The sequence below is a fragment of the Carassius carassius genome, chromosome 41 (assembly GCF_963082965.1).
Source record: "Carassius carassius chromosome 41, fCarCar2.1, whole genome shotgun sequence".
NCBI classification, from domain to species: domain Eukaryota; kingdom Metazoa; phylum Chordata; class Actinopteri; order Cypriniformes; family Cyprinidae; genus Carassius; species Carassius carassius.
This window is the reverse complement of record NC_081795.1, coordinates 697,676-712,390: the sequence shown is the minus strand read 5'-3', so window position 1 is coordinate 712,390 and position 14,715 is coordinate 697,676. Positions and strand designations below refer to the sequence as shown.

At 34.3% G+C, this 14,715-nt stretch overlaps 1 protein-coding gene across 2 annotated transcripts in view; it reads left to right on the top strand.

The window, feature by feature from the left end:
• Window positions 1–227: 227 nt before the first annotated feature.
• The window catches only part of LOC132123340 (protein FAM131A-like), a 23,256-nt gene continuing 8,768 nt past the window's right edge, over window positions 228–14,715 (top strand). Inside the window, exons 1-3 of one of the 2 annotated variants that reach the window (XM_059533895.1) lie at window positions 228–403; window positions 8,029–8,162; window positions 14,078–14,171. In XM_059533895.1, coding sequence (XP_059389878.1) covers window positions 14,102–14,171 — 70 coding nt within the window. In that variant the 5' untranslated portion in view covers window positions 228–403; window positions 8,029–8,162; window positions 14,078–14,101. The remainder of the gene's footprint in view (window positions 404–8,028; window positions 8,163–14,077; window positions 14,172–14,715) is intronic. The other variant, XM_059533894.1, reaches the window with a different exon arrangement.

Here is a 14,715-nt window from a genome sequence, read left to right as displayed (position 1 = left end):
TATATATATATATATATATATATGTGTGTGTGTGTGTGTGTGTGTGTGTGTGTGTGTGTGTGTGTGTGTGTGTACATACACATACGCAGCTGATTTCTGGAGACTTTTCTGACCGCAACATTTTATTTCCATACTTATTAAATGTTGTGGGCGGGGTCAGCACGGGATCTGTCCAATCAGAGCTCGTTGCGCATCCGGTGAGTTCGTTTATAAAGCTGGTTGCCGCATGTGATTCTCCAGCCTTCAGTGCCTCACGGGTGGGAGAGCGGAGCTGTTCGCACCGGTGTGTGTTTGGACTTGACGGGGCTGTGAACGGGACCGAGCCGCGGGAGACGCCGATGCGCGCGCACGACAGAGAGCTCGAGCAGAGAAACGTTGTCCGTCCGCTCCGCGTAATTCAGAGGTGAGACTCACCAGACCACAGTATCTCAGTGTAATAATGCCATATCCTTCGGTGATTTGAATCTGCAAAATAGCTTAGTCTCTGTCAAGAGCAATTTAGCCTGATGCTTATTTCTATAGGAAACAGCTGGTTTAGTCTGTTTGACTTTGGGAGAAATTCATAAATTTGGGAGAATCGGTTTAGTTGTTTTTTTTTTTAAACTGAAGAACAATAGTCTAGTCTTTGCATTTGGAAGAAACTCTGGTTTTGTTCATAGGAGTTTGGGAGAACCACGGTTTAGTCTGTATGTGTGCTGAACAACAGTTTAGTTTTTTGGCAGAAAGGTGGTTTAGTCTGTATATCTGTGGTGGATAATTTGTTCATAATTTGATAATTTGTTGAGAACAACAGTTTTGTCTGTATGTGTGGACAAAAGCAGTTTAGTCTTTGCATTTTGTAGAAAAGTTGGTTTCGTACGAGAGTTTAGTTTGTTTGCATTTGGACAAACGCTGGTTTAGTCTGTATGTTTGTGAGTGTCAGTTTAATTGGATTTTAACTGGAAAGCAGTTGGTTTAGTCCATATTTATATGGGGAAAAAGGCAGTTAAGTCTATGTTTGGACCAAACAATAGCTTTTAGTGTGTTTTGTGTTTTGAAAAGCCGTAGTTTAGTGCCTATGCATGGAAAAAAACGGTTTAAAACATTTCCATTTGGGAGAAATGCTGCTAATATTTAGTCTGTATTGGTATGAGAGCATCAGTTTATTTTATTTTATTTTTTTTACTGAAGAACAGTTAGTTTATTAACTTGATGCATTTGGGAAAAACGCTGGTTTTAGTCCGTATGTGTTTGGGAAAACCGCATCCAGCCATTTTTTCTTCAATGCAGGACTTGAGTTGTGAAACTAGCGCACATGGGATGCTTGTGAGAACAGCAGGAGAGGAAGAGAAATGGAGAGAAGCCATGTCTTCGCATACATGAGGCTTAAATCAGTTCATGGTTTGTGTTTTGCTACCTTATTACCCGGAGCATGGGCTGTGCCGCCTCCAGAACGGCAGTAGGAGAGAACTACACGCTCCGTTTCCTCCGAGCACGAAGAGCAGCTCAAAACCTGAGTCTGACTCGTGATGGAGAGAGAGAGCTGTGCAGAAACTGCAGGCTTTTTCTCTCTTGTGAGTGCATGGCATCGCAGTGCTTTTCAATGATCAGGCCAGATTTACACGCTTCAGAGACACTGACAGGACGTTCTGCATGCATCTGCATTAACCCTGCTTCAGTGCTCATTCAGCACGAGCTGAATCCTCAGATCGGGTAACATTTGTGCTCTGTTGTACGTGCGATGGAGGCGATGCAGTTGTGCTGCATGGACCGTATGCAGTAAACAACGCTCTCATGCATTTGGCTCTTGTCCCAGTCTTCGATTACAGCATGTCGATGACAATCACAGCCATTTCATCCTGACTATATGAGGGTGTTTCTTCAACTACGGCACTTTTAACAGATTTGTGTTTTATTTAATTTATAGAGACCACATTAAAAGTGATTTGGAAACATTTTTTACACGTACAGTTATATTGTGCATGTATAACAGATGCAATTATGTACTGTATGTGGAAATTAACATCAACCATTTAGATAAAGTAATCAAGTAAGCTTGAGTAATTTTAATTAATGTTAGCCAAACCTAAAATATCAAGTTATAATTGAGAAAAATTTAGAAAATATGTGTAATTGTGTCAATTTAATATGCATGAAATGTTTTGTACGAAATCGGCCACATTTTATTCCAGTTGAACGCTATTTGTAACTTAATATCATATGTTTGTTGTTGTTGAAAGACTTTTTGCATGACGTTACTGAGAAACATGACAAATCTCCTGACTAGTGATTTCAAAAAGTGTCTCATTATTATTATTATTTTTTTTTTTTTTTTTAAGAGCGCAAGACCAGAAGTTTCCATGTTTGTAGAAACACCTGCATGCATCCTATAATACACTATCTTGATATTGATTTATTTGAAGCTGGTCTGTCCATGATGAAGGTCCAGGACTTCTCGTTCCAAACGGAAAAAACTGAATCCAACACCTTTCCACTCTGAGAGTCCTGAACAAATGACCTCAGATTTGTTTTCACCACACAAATCGTTTTTTTAATCTGGTGCTGTAATTATTAATGACGTATCAGATTCCGGAGCCATTCAAAGCCGCACACATAGCATAAGGGTTGTCCTGTTAATTGCCAATAAACGTGCCGCCGGTTAAGGTTTGGCATCCAACAGAACCGATAATGGATCACGTTCCTTTTGTTTTGCCCTGCACTTAAAATAAGGCTTTTTTTGTGGAATTGATGGTTCCATGAAGAAACTTTAAAATCCATTTCACAAATGGTTCTTTATAATGGAAAAGGGTTCTTGGGACTAAAGTTCTTCACACTGAGAAAATGTTCCTTTTAAGAACGGATCACTGAAAGGTTCTTTGGAGAACCAAAAATGGTTCTTCTGCCAAAAAAAAGAAAAAAAGAATAAACCCCTTTTTGGCTGCTTTATTAAGTTTTATAGCAAAATTTGTATCATTTGTTTATTCCAAAAGTGGCAAATATATTTTTTTATGCTTTTTTTTTTTTTTTTTTAAATGCATGTATTTATTAGAGCCCAACCGATATATCATTTTGCCGATATTATCGGCCGATATGAGCCTGTCGCAAATTTATATATCAGCGAATATGCCACTTTACAGAACATATAATGCAGATAAAATGCTTAAAAAGGTACAGTTTACTTTTTCCAGCAGATTGCGCTCCATTGTTTGCTACGGGTGCCCTAGATGAAAACCTTGAAAGCTCAAGTCCATGGAAAACCACTGAAACTTTGTATTTACAGTGGTTTATTATTTCACACTTCGCTTGTAAGTTTAATCTGTGTGTGAAGACAAAAACGAGTGCAAATCCATGAATAAATGTTCAGAAGTGAGAAACTTCAACAGAATAAAGTTGAATTGAATTAAAGTTGAATCAACTTCAACTTTACTGTTAAGTGCACTGATGTCAGACTCATTTTGGATACTAAAGTTAATTGCTAAATGTCCTGCCTCCATTACATATCAGTCATGTCATAAGTGTTTAATCACCACGTTTGTATGATCATTGCAAAAAATGTTTGTATGTGTGTATACATACGTGTATATATATATATATATATATAATATACTTCATGTGTATACTATATATTCTATATATAGTACCATGAAATGTTTGGACATGCGAATGGGAAAGTGTCCAAACTGTTGACTGGTACTGTACTATAATATACCCAAAGAATATCGGCCGATATATCGGTATTGTTAACATTAGTTAATGCACTGTGAATTAACTAAAAATGAACGACTGTTGTTTTTTATTAAAGGGGTCCTGTTATGCTCTTTTACACAGTCTTGATTCTGTTTTGGGGGTGTACTAGAACAGGCTCTCTTACTAGGTTGTTCGAAAAACTCTTTTTTTCCCCCACATTTTACATTATTACAACACCTTTCTCCCCAGTGTGGAATGAATGGCCCGCCTTCTGGAATCCGAAATGTGCTGTGATTGGTTAGCTGGGCCAGTGTGTGCTGTGATTGGCTGCACTCGATGCCTGGTCTGGAAATATCATGCCCCTTACCATAGCCATCGGCGAGCTTCAGTGTAAATACTGCGTCAAAATCAAATAAATTTGTGCGTGATTTGAACCCGGATGATTGTGACGACCCAAAGTTCGTCTGCCTTGAGAAAGCTAGCATATCTCTGACATTGTGATATAACACCCGTTGCCTTCTCTCTAGTGCAGCTCAACCAGGTCTCGTCCCATTCGTCGATCTTTGTGATATTACAAACCACAGAACAGATGCGTTGCAGTCCAAACGAGTCATTCGTTGTAGTTTTTGAAAAGCTTTGTAACTTTGCAGATCTTTTTATTTTTTATGCTCCAAACAGCAACATTACAGACTAAGTTGAAAGATCAATAAATACTGTAATGTTCACAGTTTGTTCATGTTAGTTAAAACCTTAATTAATTGAACCTTATTGTAAAACCTTATATTTACATATAATAAAAAATATAATGTATAATATTTAATATTTATATCATCCCATAGCAATCAGCTTTTCTGTACTACAATGAAGATAAAAAAATATATATATTAATGAACAATAATTTTTTTTTATTGCATTAATCAAAATCATCTGACCCAGACACAATTTAGTTTTTATGATCATATTTTTTGGGGGATTATTATACAATTTAGTGACATTTTAAATTTAAATAATTTTAATTAATATATTGTAATGTTAATATAATTGATATTATTTAATTATATAATTGCATATAATACACATGCATGATACCTTTTGGCTCTTAAGAGTAATAACAAGTTCTTCACGCCAATATTAAAATGGTTTTCACTATGAAACTCCCTTTTGGCAGCTTTATATTTTTAAGATTACAGCATGTAAGTTTTGTCTCCTTTTGTCTTTTTTTTTTGTGTTTTTTTTGTCACTAAGTTGACTTTTAAAAGCACGAGTGTCAAAGACCGCACTGGAGTGAGATTACATCAGCTCTGACCTGTGTCCGGCCGTGATTTATAACGACATGATATCGTTTCTGTACAGTTATCAGGACAAGGACGGAGAGTGTGCTCATAAAAACGCTTCAGAGGAAAGCGCAGAAGTCAAACGCTTTATATCTGGAGCCAGTGAGGTCATCGTTTTCTGTCTCCAGATGGCAGCTCGGCGTGAAGCGACGGACGAGCAGATGAATCGGACACGGTTTGCTAGAGAGGAACAGATTATTTATCATTGAAGCTCTCCGTACTGTACGTGCCACTTTTTTTTTTTTAATTCGTTTATTTGTATAGCGCTTTTCGCGATCCAAATCGTCGCAAAGAAGCTTTACAGAAAATTACGTTTCTATAATATGTTTAGTAGTAGCTTGTTAATGGTGACTATGTCAAATTGATGTACATATGGCAGAAATGTACTCTAAAGATGTAGTCAACCAGACGATGAACGCTATTAACCACAATTATATGTTGCAATCAAACTTGTACCAAAATTTGATAGCTCAGGGTTGGCATCCCCTCTTCTCAGGTGTACTTGGATCCAGACTGAAGATTGAAACAAATAGAGATGCAGTGCAATAGTTTAGTCTAGAGGTCATGAATGCATGCACTAGCTATTCTGCTCTCATCGGGAGCCTGTTGTGTTTGATTTGTTCGTGGGTCACTCGGCTGGAACTAAACGTGTGTAAAGCGCTTTGGGTGTTGATCTCCTGCAGAGAATCATATCGGCCTCCTTGTTTGTAGTCCGAGTGATGGGCTGGATCTGATAAACACTTTTGGGTCACACTTCAAAAATTCTAAATTATATTTTGGCAAATAGAAAATTATTTTTATTTATTTTTCAGTGCAATTAAAAATAATAATCACAATAATTAGCAGTTTTTATTTGATTGCAAAATGCATCTCTCGCATATATTTTTTTTTTACTAATATTTATCTACGTATCATATTCAGAATTTGTGTGCAAATATTTTTTTAGTTTTATAATATTTAATCAATATAATTAAGTTAGTTGTATATTTTATATATATTTTATTTCTAATACATTTAATATTATGTAATGTACCAGTAGCAATCAGACTTTTAAGGAAGGTTTTTTTTTCATCATATATATATATATATATATATATATATTAGTTAAATGGTGTTATTGTGAAACTAACCGCTCTGCTGGAGTCCAGACAATCAGACGCTCATCAGGGAAGTGCTGTTAGAGCAGGCGAAACCCAAACCTGATCTGAAACCGAGGAGAGCAGCTTTAATCTCTGACCCGTCTGCTTTATCTCTCACTTTTACTCTCTATTACACAGCAGTTTAAGATCCTCATAGAGATCGTCTCGTCTCTAACTTGTCTAGTGTTTAGCAGCTTGCGTCTGGTTCATATTTCATCCTGGAATCTGAGAAATTATGTTTTGCCAAAAAAAAAAAAACTTGAAGAAAGTTACCTGTTTTGGGACTTCTTTCTTTTTTTTTTGTCATTGGTTTTAGATTTAATATACAGTTCTCATTATATATATTATAACTCGCACACACAATTTCTTTTTTACTAAAAGTGATCATTGGTAAGGTAATTGGTTAATTGTCTAAATATTATGATGCACAAAATTTTCTGCAGATTTATATATGACCGACTTGTATTCGTGAGATTGTGAACCAGTTATTGAATGCTACATTTCTTTCCTGCCCAACACTTCGATACTTCTGTACTCAACATGGTGTGAATGAATGTGAATATTCCCACTCGTGCAAACAGGAAGTGATGTCATCGTGCTCTGTTTGGCCTCACCTGAGGGAGCGTGGCATTTGAGCGTGTGTGTGACCTCCTGCCGTGCTGATCCTTGTGATGTGTGAGCGATCCAATCAGGATCCTGTCAGAAAGGCTTGGGGCATGACATAAAATAAAAAGGAAAGAGTCTTGTTTCATCCGACTAAACTGATGCACCAAAATCCCCAAAGATGCATCAAGCCAGCCAGAGTTTTTTTGTTAGATCATGTCTGCAAATTTTTTGTGTGTGCTAGACATTCAGAGATGCATTCAGGTGTATATGTTGTACAGATCTCGCATCTTGACTGCATGTGACTGCATGAGAGCTTTAGAGAAACACTTCAGCTGTTCTGCATGGAAACCAATCCCATGAAGCTTCTGTCTATCTCTACGGAAACTCTTGATGAACCTCATTCGGATGACTGAATGTAGAAAATTGACCAGAAAATTTAAATGTATACATTTATATAATAACATGGTAGCAATCAAATATTTTAGGAATAAAATAAAGATTTATATATAATTTGTCTCTCTCACTAATCAATTTTTACATCTATCTATCTATGTTCATATTCAGAATTTATTATACGCACGTAAATAAAATAGTGTATATAATGTAATTTATAATATTTTAACTATTAATTATAATCTAGAATTCGTATTATAAATATTTAATATATATTGTTTATTTTAAATTATAATAAAATAATGTAATCTATGAATAAAATTATTTTGAACAGCATCATATTAATATTTTTAATTATATATATATATATATATATTTGGTATGCAAATAAAATTATAATATTGTAATATTTAATTGTATTATAACATTTTAAATGATATGAATATAATATTTTATGTATGCAATATCCCAGTAGCAAGATATTTTATGTACCCAAAATACTATTGTTACAATAAATGGGTTTAGTTTGTTTCTCATTGTTATGAGGAAGCAACAGATTTGCTTTGTGTATATTTGTATTATAGCAAAACGCTCTGTTTTATTTTTAATTTAATAAAAAAAAAAAACATCTGGTTACCCTATCCATCTATATTTATGTCTTATCTAATATTTATCTGTATATTTATGGTAAGAATTTAAGTAATACAATAATTATTATTATTATTATGATTAAACTGTTAATATATGATATTAATATAATTTATTATAATAATTACATTTAATATATATTTGATCAATGTATTTAATGTAGCAGTGGTGTGTTATAAGTTTGTTCTCCAGGGCAGTGGGTGGCAGTAGTGAGTCGCTCCTCCTCTCTTCTCCACACACAGTGTCGGGTGACAGGTTGGGTGTGGACCTGAGCCCGGGGAGTTCCTGCTCTGACCTGGCGCTCTTGGGTGACACGCGGACCAGTTTGGCGCACGGCCTGGGCGTGACATTTGGGCACTCGGACCATTTCCTCAAGGTGCCAAAGTTTGCTCTCAATCTGTTCCATGTCCATTTTTACTTCACAGCGTCCGGAAACGGCACTCGCGCTTTCCTTCCTCTCATCTCACAGTGTTTGTGCCACTCCTCAAAGTCTTAAAGGGACAGTACATTCAAAAATTTAAATCAGCTGTTCATTTACTCCCCATCAGGCCATCCAATATGTAGTTGACTTTTTCTTCAGTAGGACAGGAAAGATTTAGAGCTGAAATCGTGCTCCTTGATGACTGTAAAAAAAAAATAAAAAAAAGTCAATGGGAACCGGCACTTTGAGAGTCAAAAAAGCATATAAAGCAACACAAAATGAATACCTGTGACTCCTGGTGATATATTGAGGTCTTATGAAGCAAAACAATCAGTATGTGCAAGAAAGTATCCCTTTAATTTTGGTTTGATCAAATTTAAGGCCATAAAAGTCACAAGTCTTGTTTAAGAGGTCTTAAATATGGGGATGTAAAAGAAGAGTCGCCGTGATACAAATATGTGATTATTAAAAGTCAAAAGGCTGTGATTTCAATTAAATGTGACACAATTATTAATGCAGTTAATTTTTTATTATAATATATTTATTAATGTATATAATATATTTATATAATAATTTATTAATTGATGCCTAATAATTGCTTATGATGCACCTAAAGCATATCCATTTCAAAATAAGAGTCTATGTATTTCAGGCTAGTTAAAGATTAAAAGTCCATTTATTATGCTTTTATTATTATTATTATTATTATTATTGGTATCTTGGTTCCCATGTCTCATCTTTTTGGATGAGCAGCTAGAAGTAGCAAAGCATATCCATTTCAAAATAAGAGTCTATGTATTTCATGCTTGTTTAAGATTAAAAGCCTGTAATTTTATCTAAATACATTTTGTTTTGGATATTAATGGTATTTTAGGTATTATATCTACATGTATGGGTATTTGGTTCCAATATTTCTCATTTTTTTGAATAAGCATCCGGAAGTAGTAGAGAATATGTATTTCAAAATAAGAGTCCTCATGTATTTTGGTCTTATGATAAAAAAATAAGTCTTAAATTTGATTTTAAAAACTTTGCACAAACCCTGTGTTAAAAATTGGGCCACTCGCTCCAAGGCCTGCCATTCACGAGCTATTTCTGTCATCATTATATGGTTAGCAGTCGAGGAAGCCTACATTCACATAACATCACATCTTCCGAACGTCCTCGCTTGTGAAAGACGAACGCTGTCGAGCGCTGCTTCTGTCAGATGAGAGCTGATTAGGAGTTTCTGACTCTGCATTTGGAGCAGAAAAATATTTTCTCAGCGTTTCTCGGATTGATAAAGACCTAATTAACCAGAGCGTCCTAGTTGTTTATTGGGCCAGTTGCACGAGACTCTGAGTTTCATTAAAAGTTCACTAGTTAGTATTCGAATCATTCACCAGTCATTCTGAGTAATTAGTAATTGGTTCTTAATGGAATCTGTGGCGTCGCTGCACTAATAGCCTTGCAACATTGAGTAAATTCACAGACGTCTTTAGGATGTCAGCTTTAGTTTAGTCTTGGATTTGAGATTTTTTTTTGTTTGACTGTGACCCTGATCTGCTTTTATTTGATCTGATTTGGTTGAAAAATTCAAAAAAGTTTACAATGTGACATAATGCTATGAATTTCAGTTTTGTGGAATTGACACCCATTTGACTCAACTTGGGAAAATGTGAACTAAATCAAATGTTAAATTGATTCAATGCCTTAAAATTTACTTTAGCGATTCGTATTTGTCAATCTTTCTGTCAGAGCTTTCTCAAGCGTGTGTAAGCGTTGTCGTAAATCAAATAATAGTTAATAAAAGTAAATAATAATAAATTTAAATTTTTCTTTACAATAATTTTTTATTATAATATTTTTTTATAAATTTAAAATGTTAATTTTATCACACTATGCATTTATCTAATACAATTTATTTCTAATCGTATATATGAAAGAAATGTATATTTATATTGTGTATACAATGTATAGCGTACTTGTATACTAATACATTTTATGAAATTTTAAAAAGTAGAGAAATGTAGAGTACACACTATAAATATCTATTTAAAACTAAATATATATATTTATTTTAAGAAATTTATACTTTATAAATTTAAGTGCAAAATAAATATAAATAACTGGAAATTAGATTATTATTAAAAAATTAAATATTTTTCTAATTAATTTATTTAATTAATAAAATTATTAAATGTGAAATTAGTTGTTTTTAGCTTTGTCCATTCTTTTCAGACTTACTAGTAGAGAACCACTGATTTGGGCTTTTCTCATTAACTAAAACTATAACTAAAACCATAAAAAAAACATTACTTCAAATAAAATGAACATTAACTGAATCAATTTTTAAAGTGGTGCACTAAATTAAATTAAATAAAAAAAATATTAAATTAAATAAAAAAAAAAGAATAAAAAACTATGAAAATAAAACCTATAAAAATGATATATCGCACAATGAGGTGTCAAACTTTAAAATAAAAACTAAAAATATATAAAATCTAATTATTGTAAAAAAATAAATGTAAATAAAAAAATTAACAAATATACAAATTTAAATCTACAACCAACTGTAATGGTATATCAATGATACAAAAATAACACTTCCACTGATATAAAGGATAAACCGTAACATAAATGATGCTACAGTATATAAAAATATAAGGTTACACTTTATTCTAGTGTCCTTGTTACAATCTAGCTATTATACATTCAAGTACGGAGATATTCGATGGTTAGGATGAGGGTTTGGTTAATGGTTAAATTTTGACTATAGTAAGTATATGTAACGAGGACACTGTAAATAACATTGGTGTGATTCTGCAACACTGCAGCACCTCAGAGGGAATCCTGGGTCTCATGAGAGCGAGAGAGAGACGGGTGTCATGATGGGAGTGTGTGCTGTGTGTATCCAGACTGCAGGAGAGAACGGCTGCGTGTGTAACGTGTGCTTCTCGTCTGATCAGACGTGCTGCATGTGACGTCATCCAGCATCCAGCCCGCCGTATCCTTGGAGAAATCGTTCCATGGTGACCGGTTGCTATAGAAATACCCGTTTCCTTCCAAGTTCCCGCGGAGGAGCGAGGTGTGAGCGAGACGTGGCGTGCCTCTGACGACCGACTCCATGGAGAAGCTTTTGTTCCTGTGTGGAGCGAACGGAGAGCCGGTATCACCGTTTACTAGTCATCACTGTGTGTGTGTGTGTGTGTGTGTGTGTGTGTGTGTGTGTGTGTTTGGGAGTGTAATGAATCACTGTCTGTCGCTCTGATGATGAAATGCGTCTCTATTTTTATAGACTGACTAATCAGTAAAACCAGAGCCATAAAACCTGTGGATCTCTCTCTCTTTCTCTGTGTGTGTGTGTGCGTGCGCGCGCGCTCGGAGGGTTGGTTTGAATGCAAATAGAGAAACTGAGATTCATGTGTTCTAGTCTGCTTTAGTCCAGTCTACTTTGATCGGTTTCATTCTGTTCCATTCCATTTTGCCCTTATCTCATTATTTTCTACTCCGCTCTGCTCTTTTGTGTGTGTGTGTGTGTGTGTGTGTGTGTGTGAGCTAGGTTTTTTTTATCGGTTTCTCAGCACCTAATTCATTTTATTATGTTAATCTGGTCTATTAATTTCAATATCTATAATGTTTTACTCCACTGTACTCCTATCCATCTAGGTTTATTATTTTCCATTCTATTTCACTGAAATATTTTCTATTTTATTCTATTATTTAATATTGTTTCTGTTATTATATATTGTGCTCTAGTCTAGTCTGGTCATCAGATCTATCATTTTCAGCTCTGGTTTATTTCATTCCAGTCTCCTGCTGTTTTCTATAATTCTATTTTCAGTATACTGCACTGGGTTACTTCTAATCTGATCTATTTGATAGTATTCTGTCCTATTCTACTCTATTCTGGTCAACACATTTGGTGTTTATTTTATTCTTGTATTCTAGACTGTTAATTTATGTCCTACTGCAATTCTATTCTAGTCATCTAGTCTATTTTAAACTCTGGTTTATTTTATTCCACTCTACTTACTGTTTTCTCCATCTACTGTAATCTAGACTACTTTATTCAGTTGCATTGAAGTTCTTCTAATCTGCTCTGTTCTATTTTATTCTACTCTGCTCCTATTATCTCTGTCTAGGCTATACAGGCTTTTTTTTCGTTTTACTGCACTGAAATTCTAATCTATTTTGTTATATTATATAATATTCTATTCAATTCTTCTCCACTGTACTATTGCAGAGCTTCTATTCTATTCAGCTCTGTTTTTTTATTTATTCCACTCTAGTACAATTTTCTTAATCTAGGATAGACTAACATTTTCCATTCTACTGCACTGAAATTCCGAATTCTATTCTATATTCTATTCAGCTCTGGGTTTTTTTTTTTATTCCACTCTACTACGGTTTTCTCCATCTAGGCTGGATTGGCATTTTCCGTTGTACTGCATTGTTCAGAATTCTGTTCTGTAGTTAGTGTCCGTGCTTGTAGTTCGTGTTAGTGTCGGTCTTGTATTGAGGTAACAGGTCATCAGCTGCAGTTTTAGTAAACGAGACGACTAAAATGACAGATCTTTTAACAGACTCTCCTGTACGACTCATTGATGTAGCTCCATTCTCCTGGGCTTGAGCTCTTCAGGGACTGAATCTCAGCTCAGTGTTCAGTTCAGTGATGAGACATGAAGGTCTTGAAGTGAGAATCCCTCAAGAGCAAAGCTGCATTTCGAGGCCAAGATTTAGCTGAAAAAACAAGAAGCTGCTAATAGTGCTCAATGTTAGAGATTTCACATCACGTCTTGAAGTTGAGTGTGTAAGTGCAGCGTTCATGATTTCTCAAATCATGTATTGTTGTGGATGTGAATGTGCTTCACTAAGTGTTAGACTAAACTTTTCTCTACCAATATTGCATAATTCTGACTAAAACTTTAATTAATTAATTGGAAGATGGCCCCAGGTTTTTTAATTTATTTGGATTTTTTTTTTTTTTAATCACATTAAGTGCTTTTTATGCAGGGTTATATTTAACTAAAGCCATATAACATTTTCGTTACTTGAAAATAAATTGGTTATTTCAGCAAGGTTCCAAATGAAAATTTGTGTAACTTGATGATGTACTAAAATCTAAAACTGAAATAAAAATAAACATTTTAAAAACTAATAAAAGTGACAAAAACGCAACAAAATTACAAAAAATGAAAATATAAATATAAAAATAAGAACTCTTTTAAAATAGAAATAGACATATATTAGTATTTCACAAAAATATCACTGATTTAAAGAATCTTTTATAGAGCGGTGTATATACAAAATTGTTTGGTCTTATTTTCTAAGCTGAATTTTGTAGAATATTTGTATTTATGATTATCATGCATCGTGTTAGCTCTGGCAGGTCATGTCAATCAAGCCCACATCCGCTGATCCACATCTATCTATATACATCACTGCATACATATATAAAGTCCTTCAGTTTTATCAGCAGCTTTTGTGTTGCTCAATAGTGTATTACCCTCCTCCATCCCCAGCTCCTCCTCTCGTCCAGTCAGGATTCGGTCTCTGAAGATAATTGTCCTTTCAGAAACATTTGTTGAATTTTGAAATCCGCAATGTGAACCAACCAAACAACAAACTACATTTTGAATTGCATTTACACTTATGCATTAAGCAGAGGCATTTATCCAAATCCACTTACAAAAGAGGAACTAAAGTTATCTGTCGCAACGACAGCCATATATTCATAATATACAATGCCAGGGTTATTAGACGGTGAGATTAGGAAGGAAAGAGGAAAAATGCAGAAGAGGAAAAACAGTTGTTGTCATTGAAATTAAACCGTTTGAGTATAAGCTTAAAAAGAGGTTTATTTCAGTGTTTTTGTCTTCTCTTGTCAGGTAAATGTTGAGGACAGCAACGACATGTTACCTAAATCCAGACGAGCTCTCACCATTCAAGAGATCGCCGCGCTGGCGAGATCTTCACTTCACGGTAAATCAAAAAATGATTTAGTTTTTTGTATTTTTTTTTTTTTAAAGGATGTGTATATACATTGTTATATTTTGATAAGATTTTTTTCAGAGTTGCTAATAAAACCGATTATTGAAGTATTTCAGTCTTTCTACTTCAAAAATCGGTTTAATTCAATGTGTAACTTGGGGTTTTAATTTAAATTTACTAGCATTTTTCCGCATTAAATTTACATGTAGACCTCATGGGACCTGATTAATGTTAATGCTAACCAATAGTCTTTTTCTTAATCTATTTACTTTAGTTTAAACTGCTGTTGTAGGTGACGCACCATTTTATAACCTTGTCAATAGTTAGAATACATTAATTTCTTGCAGTTTAATGTAAAAAAAAAAAAAAGTCCAGTATCTATTTAGGTTATTTTAAACTGATGCTGTAGGTGATGCATTTTTTTTTACCTTGCCAATATTAACATGCAGTTATTTAATGCTGATTGTTAATGTCAAACATCCATCGGTTTAGTTTATTTTAGGCTGCTTTTGTAGGTGATGCACCTTTTTTGTTT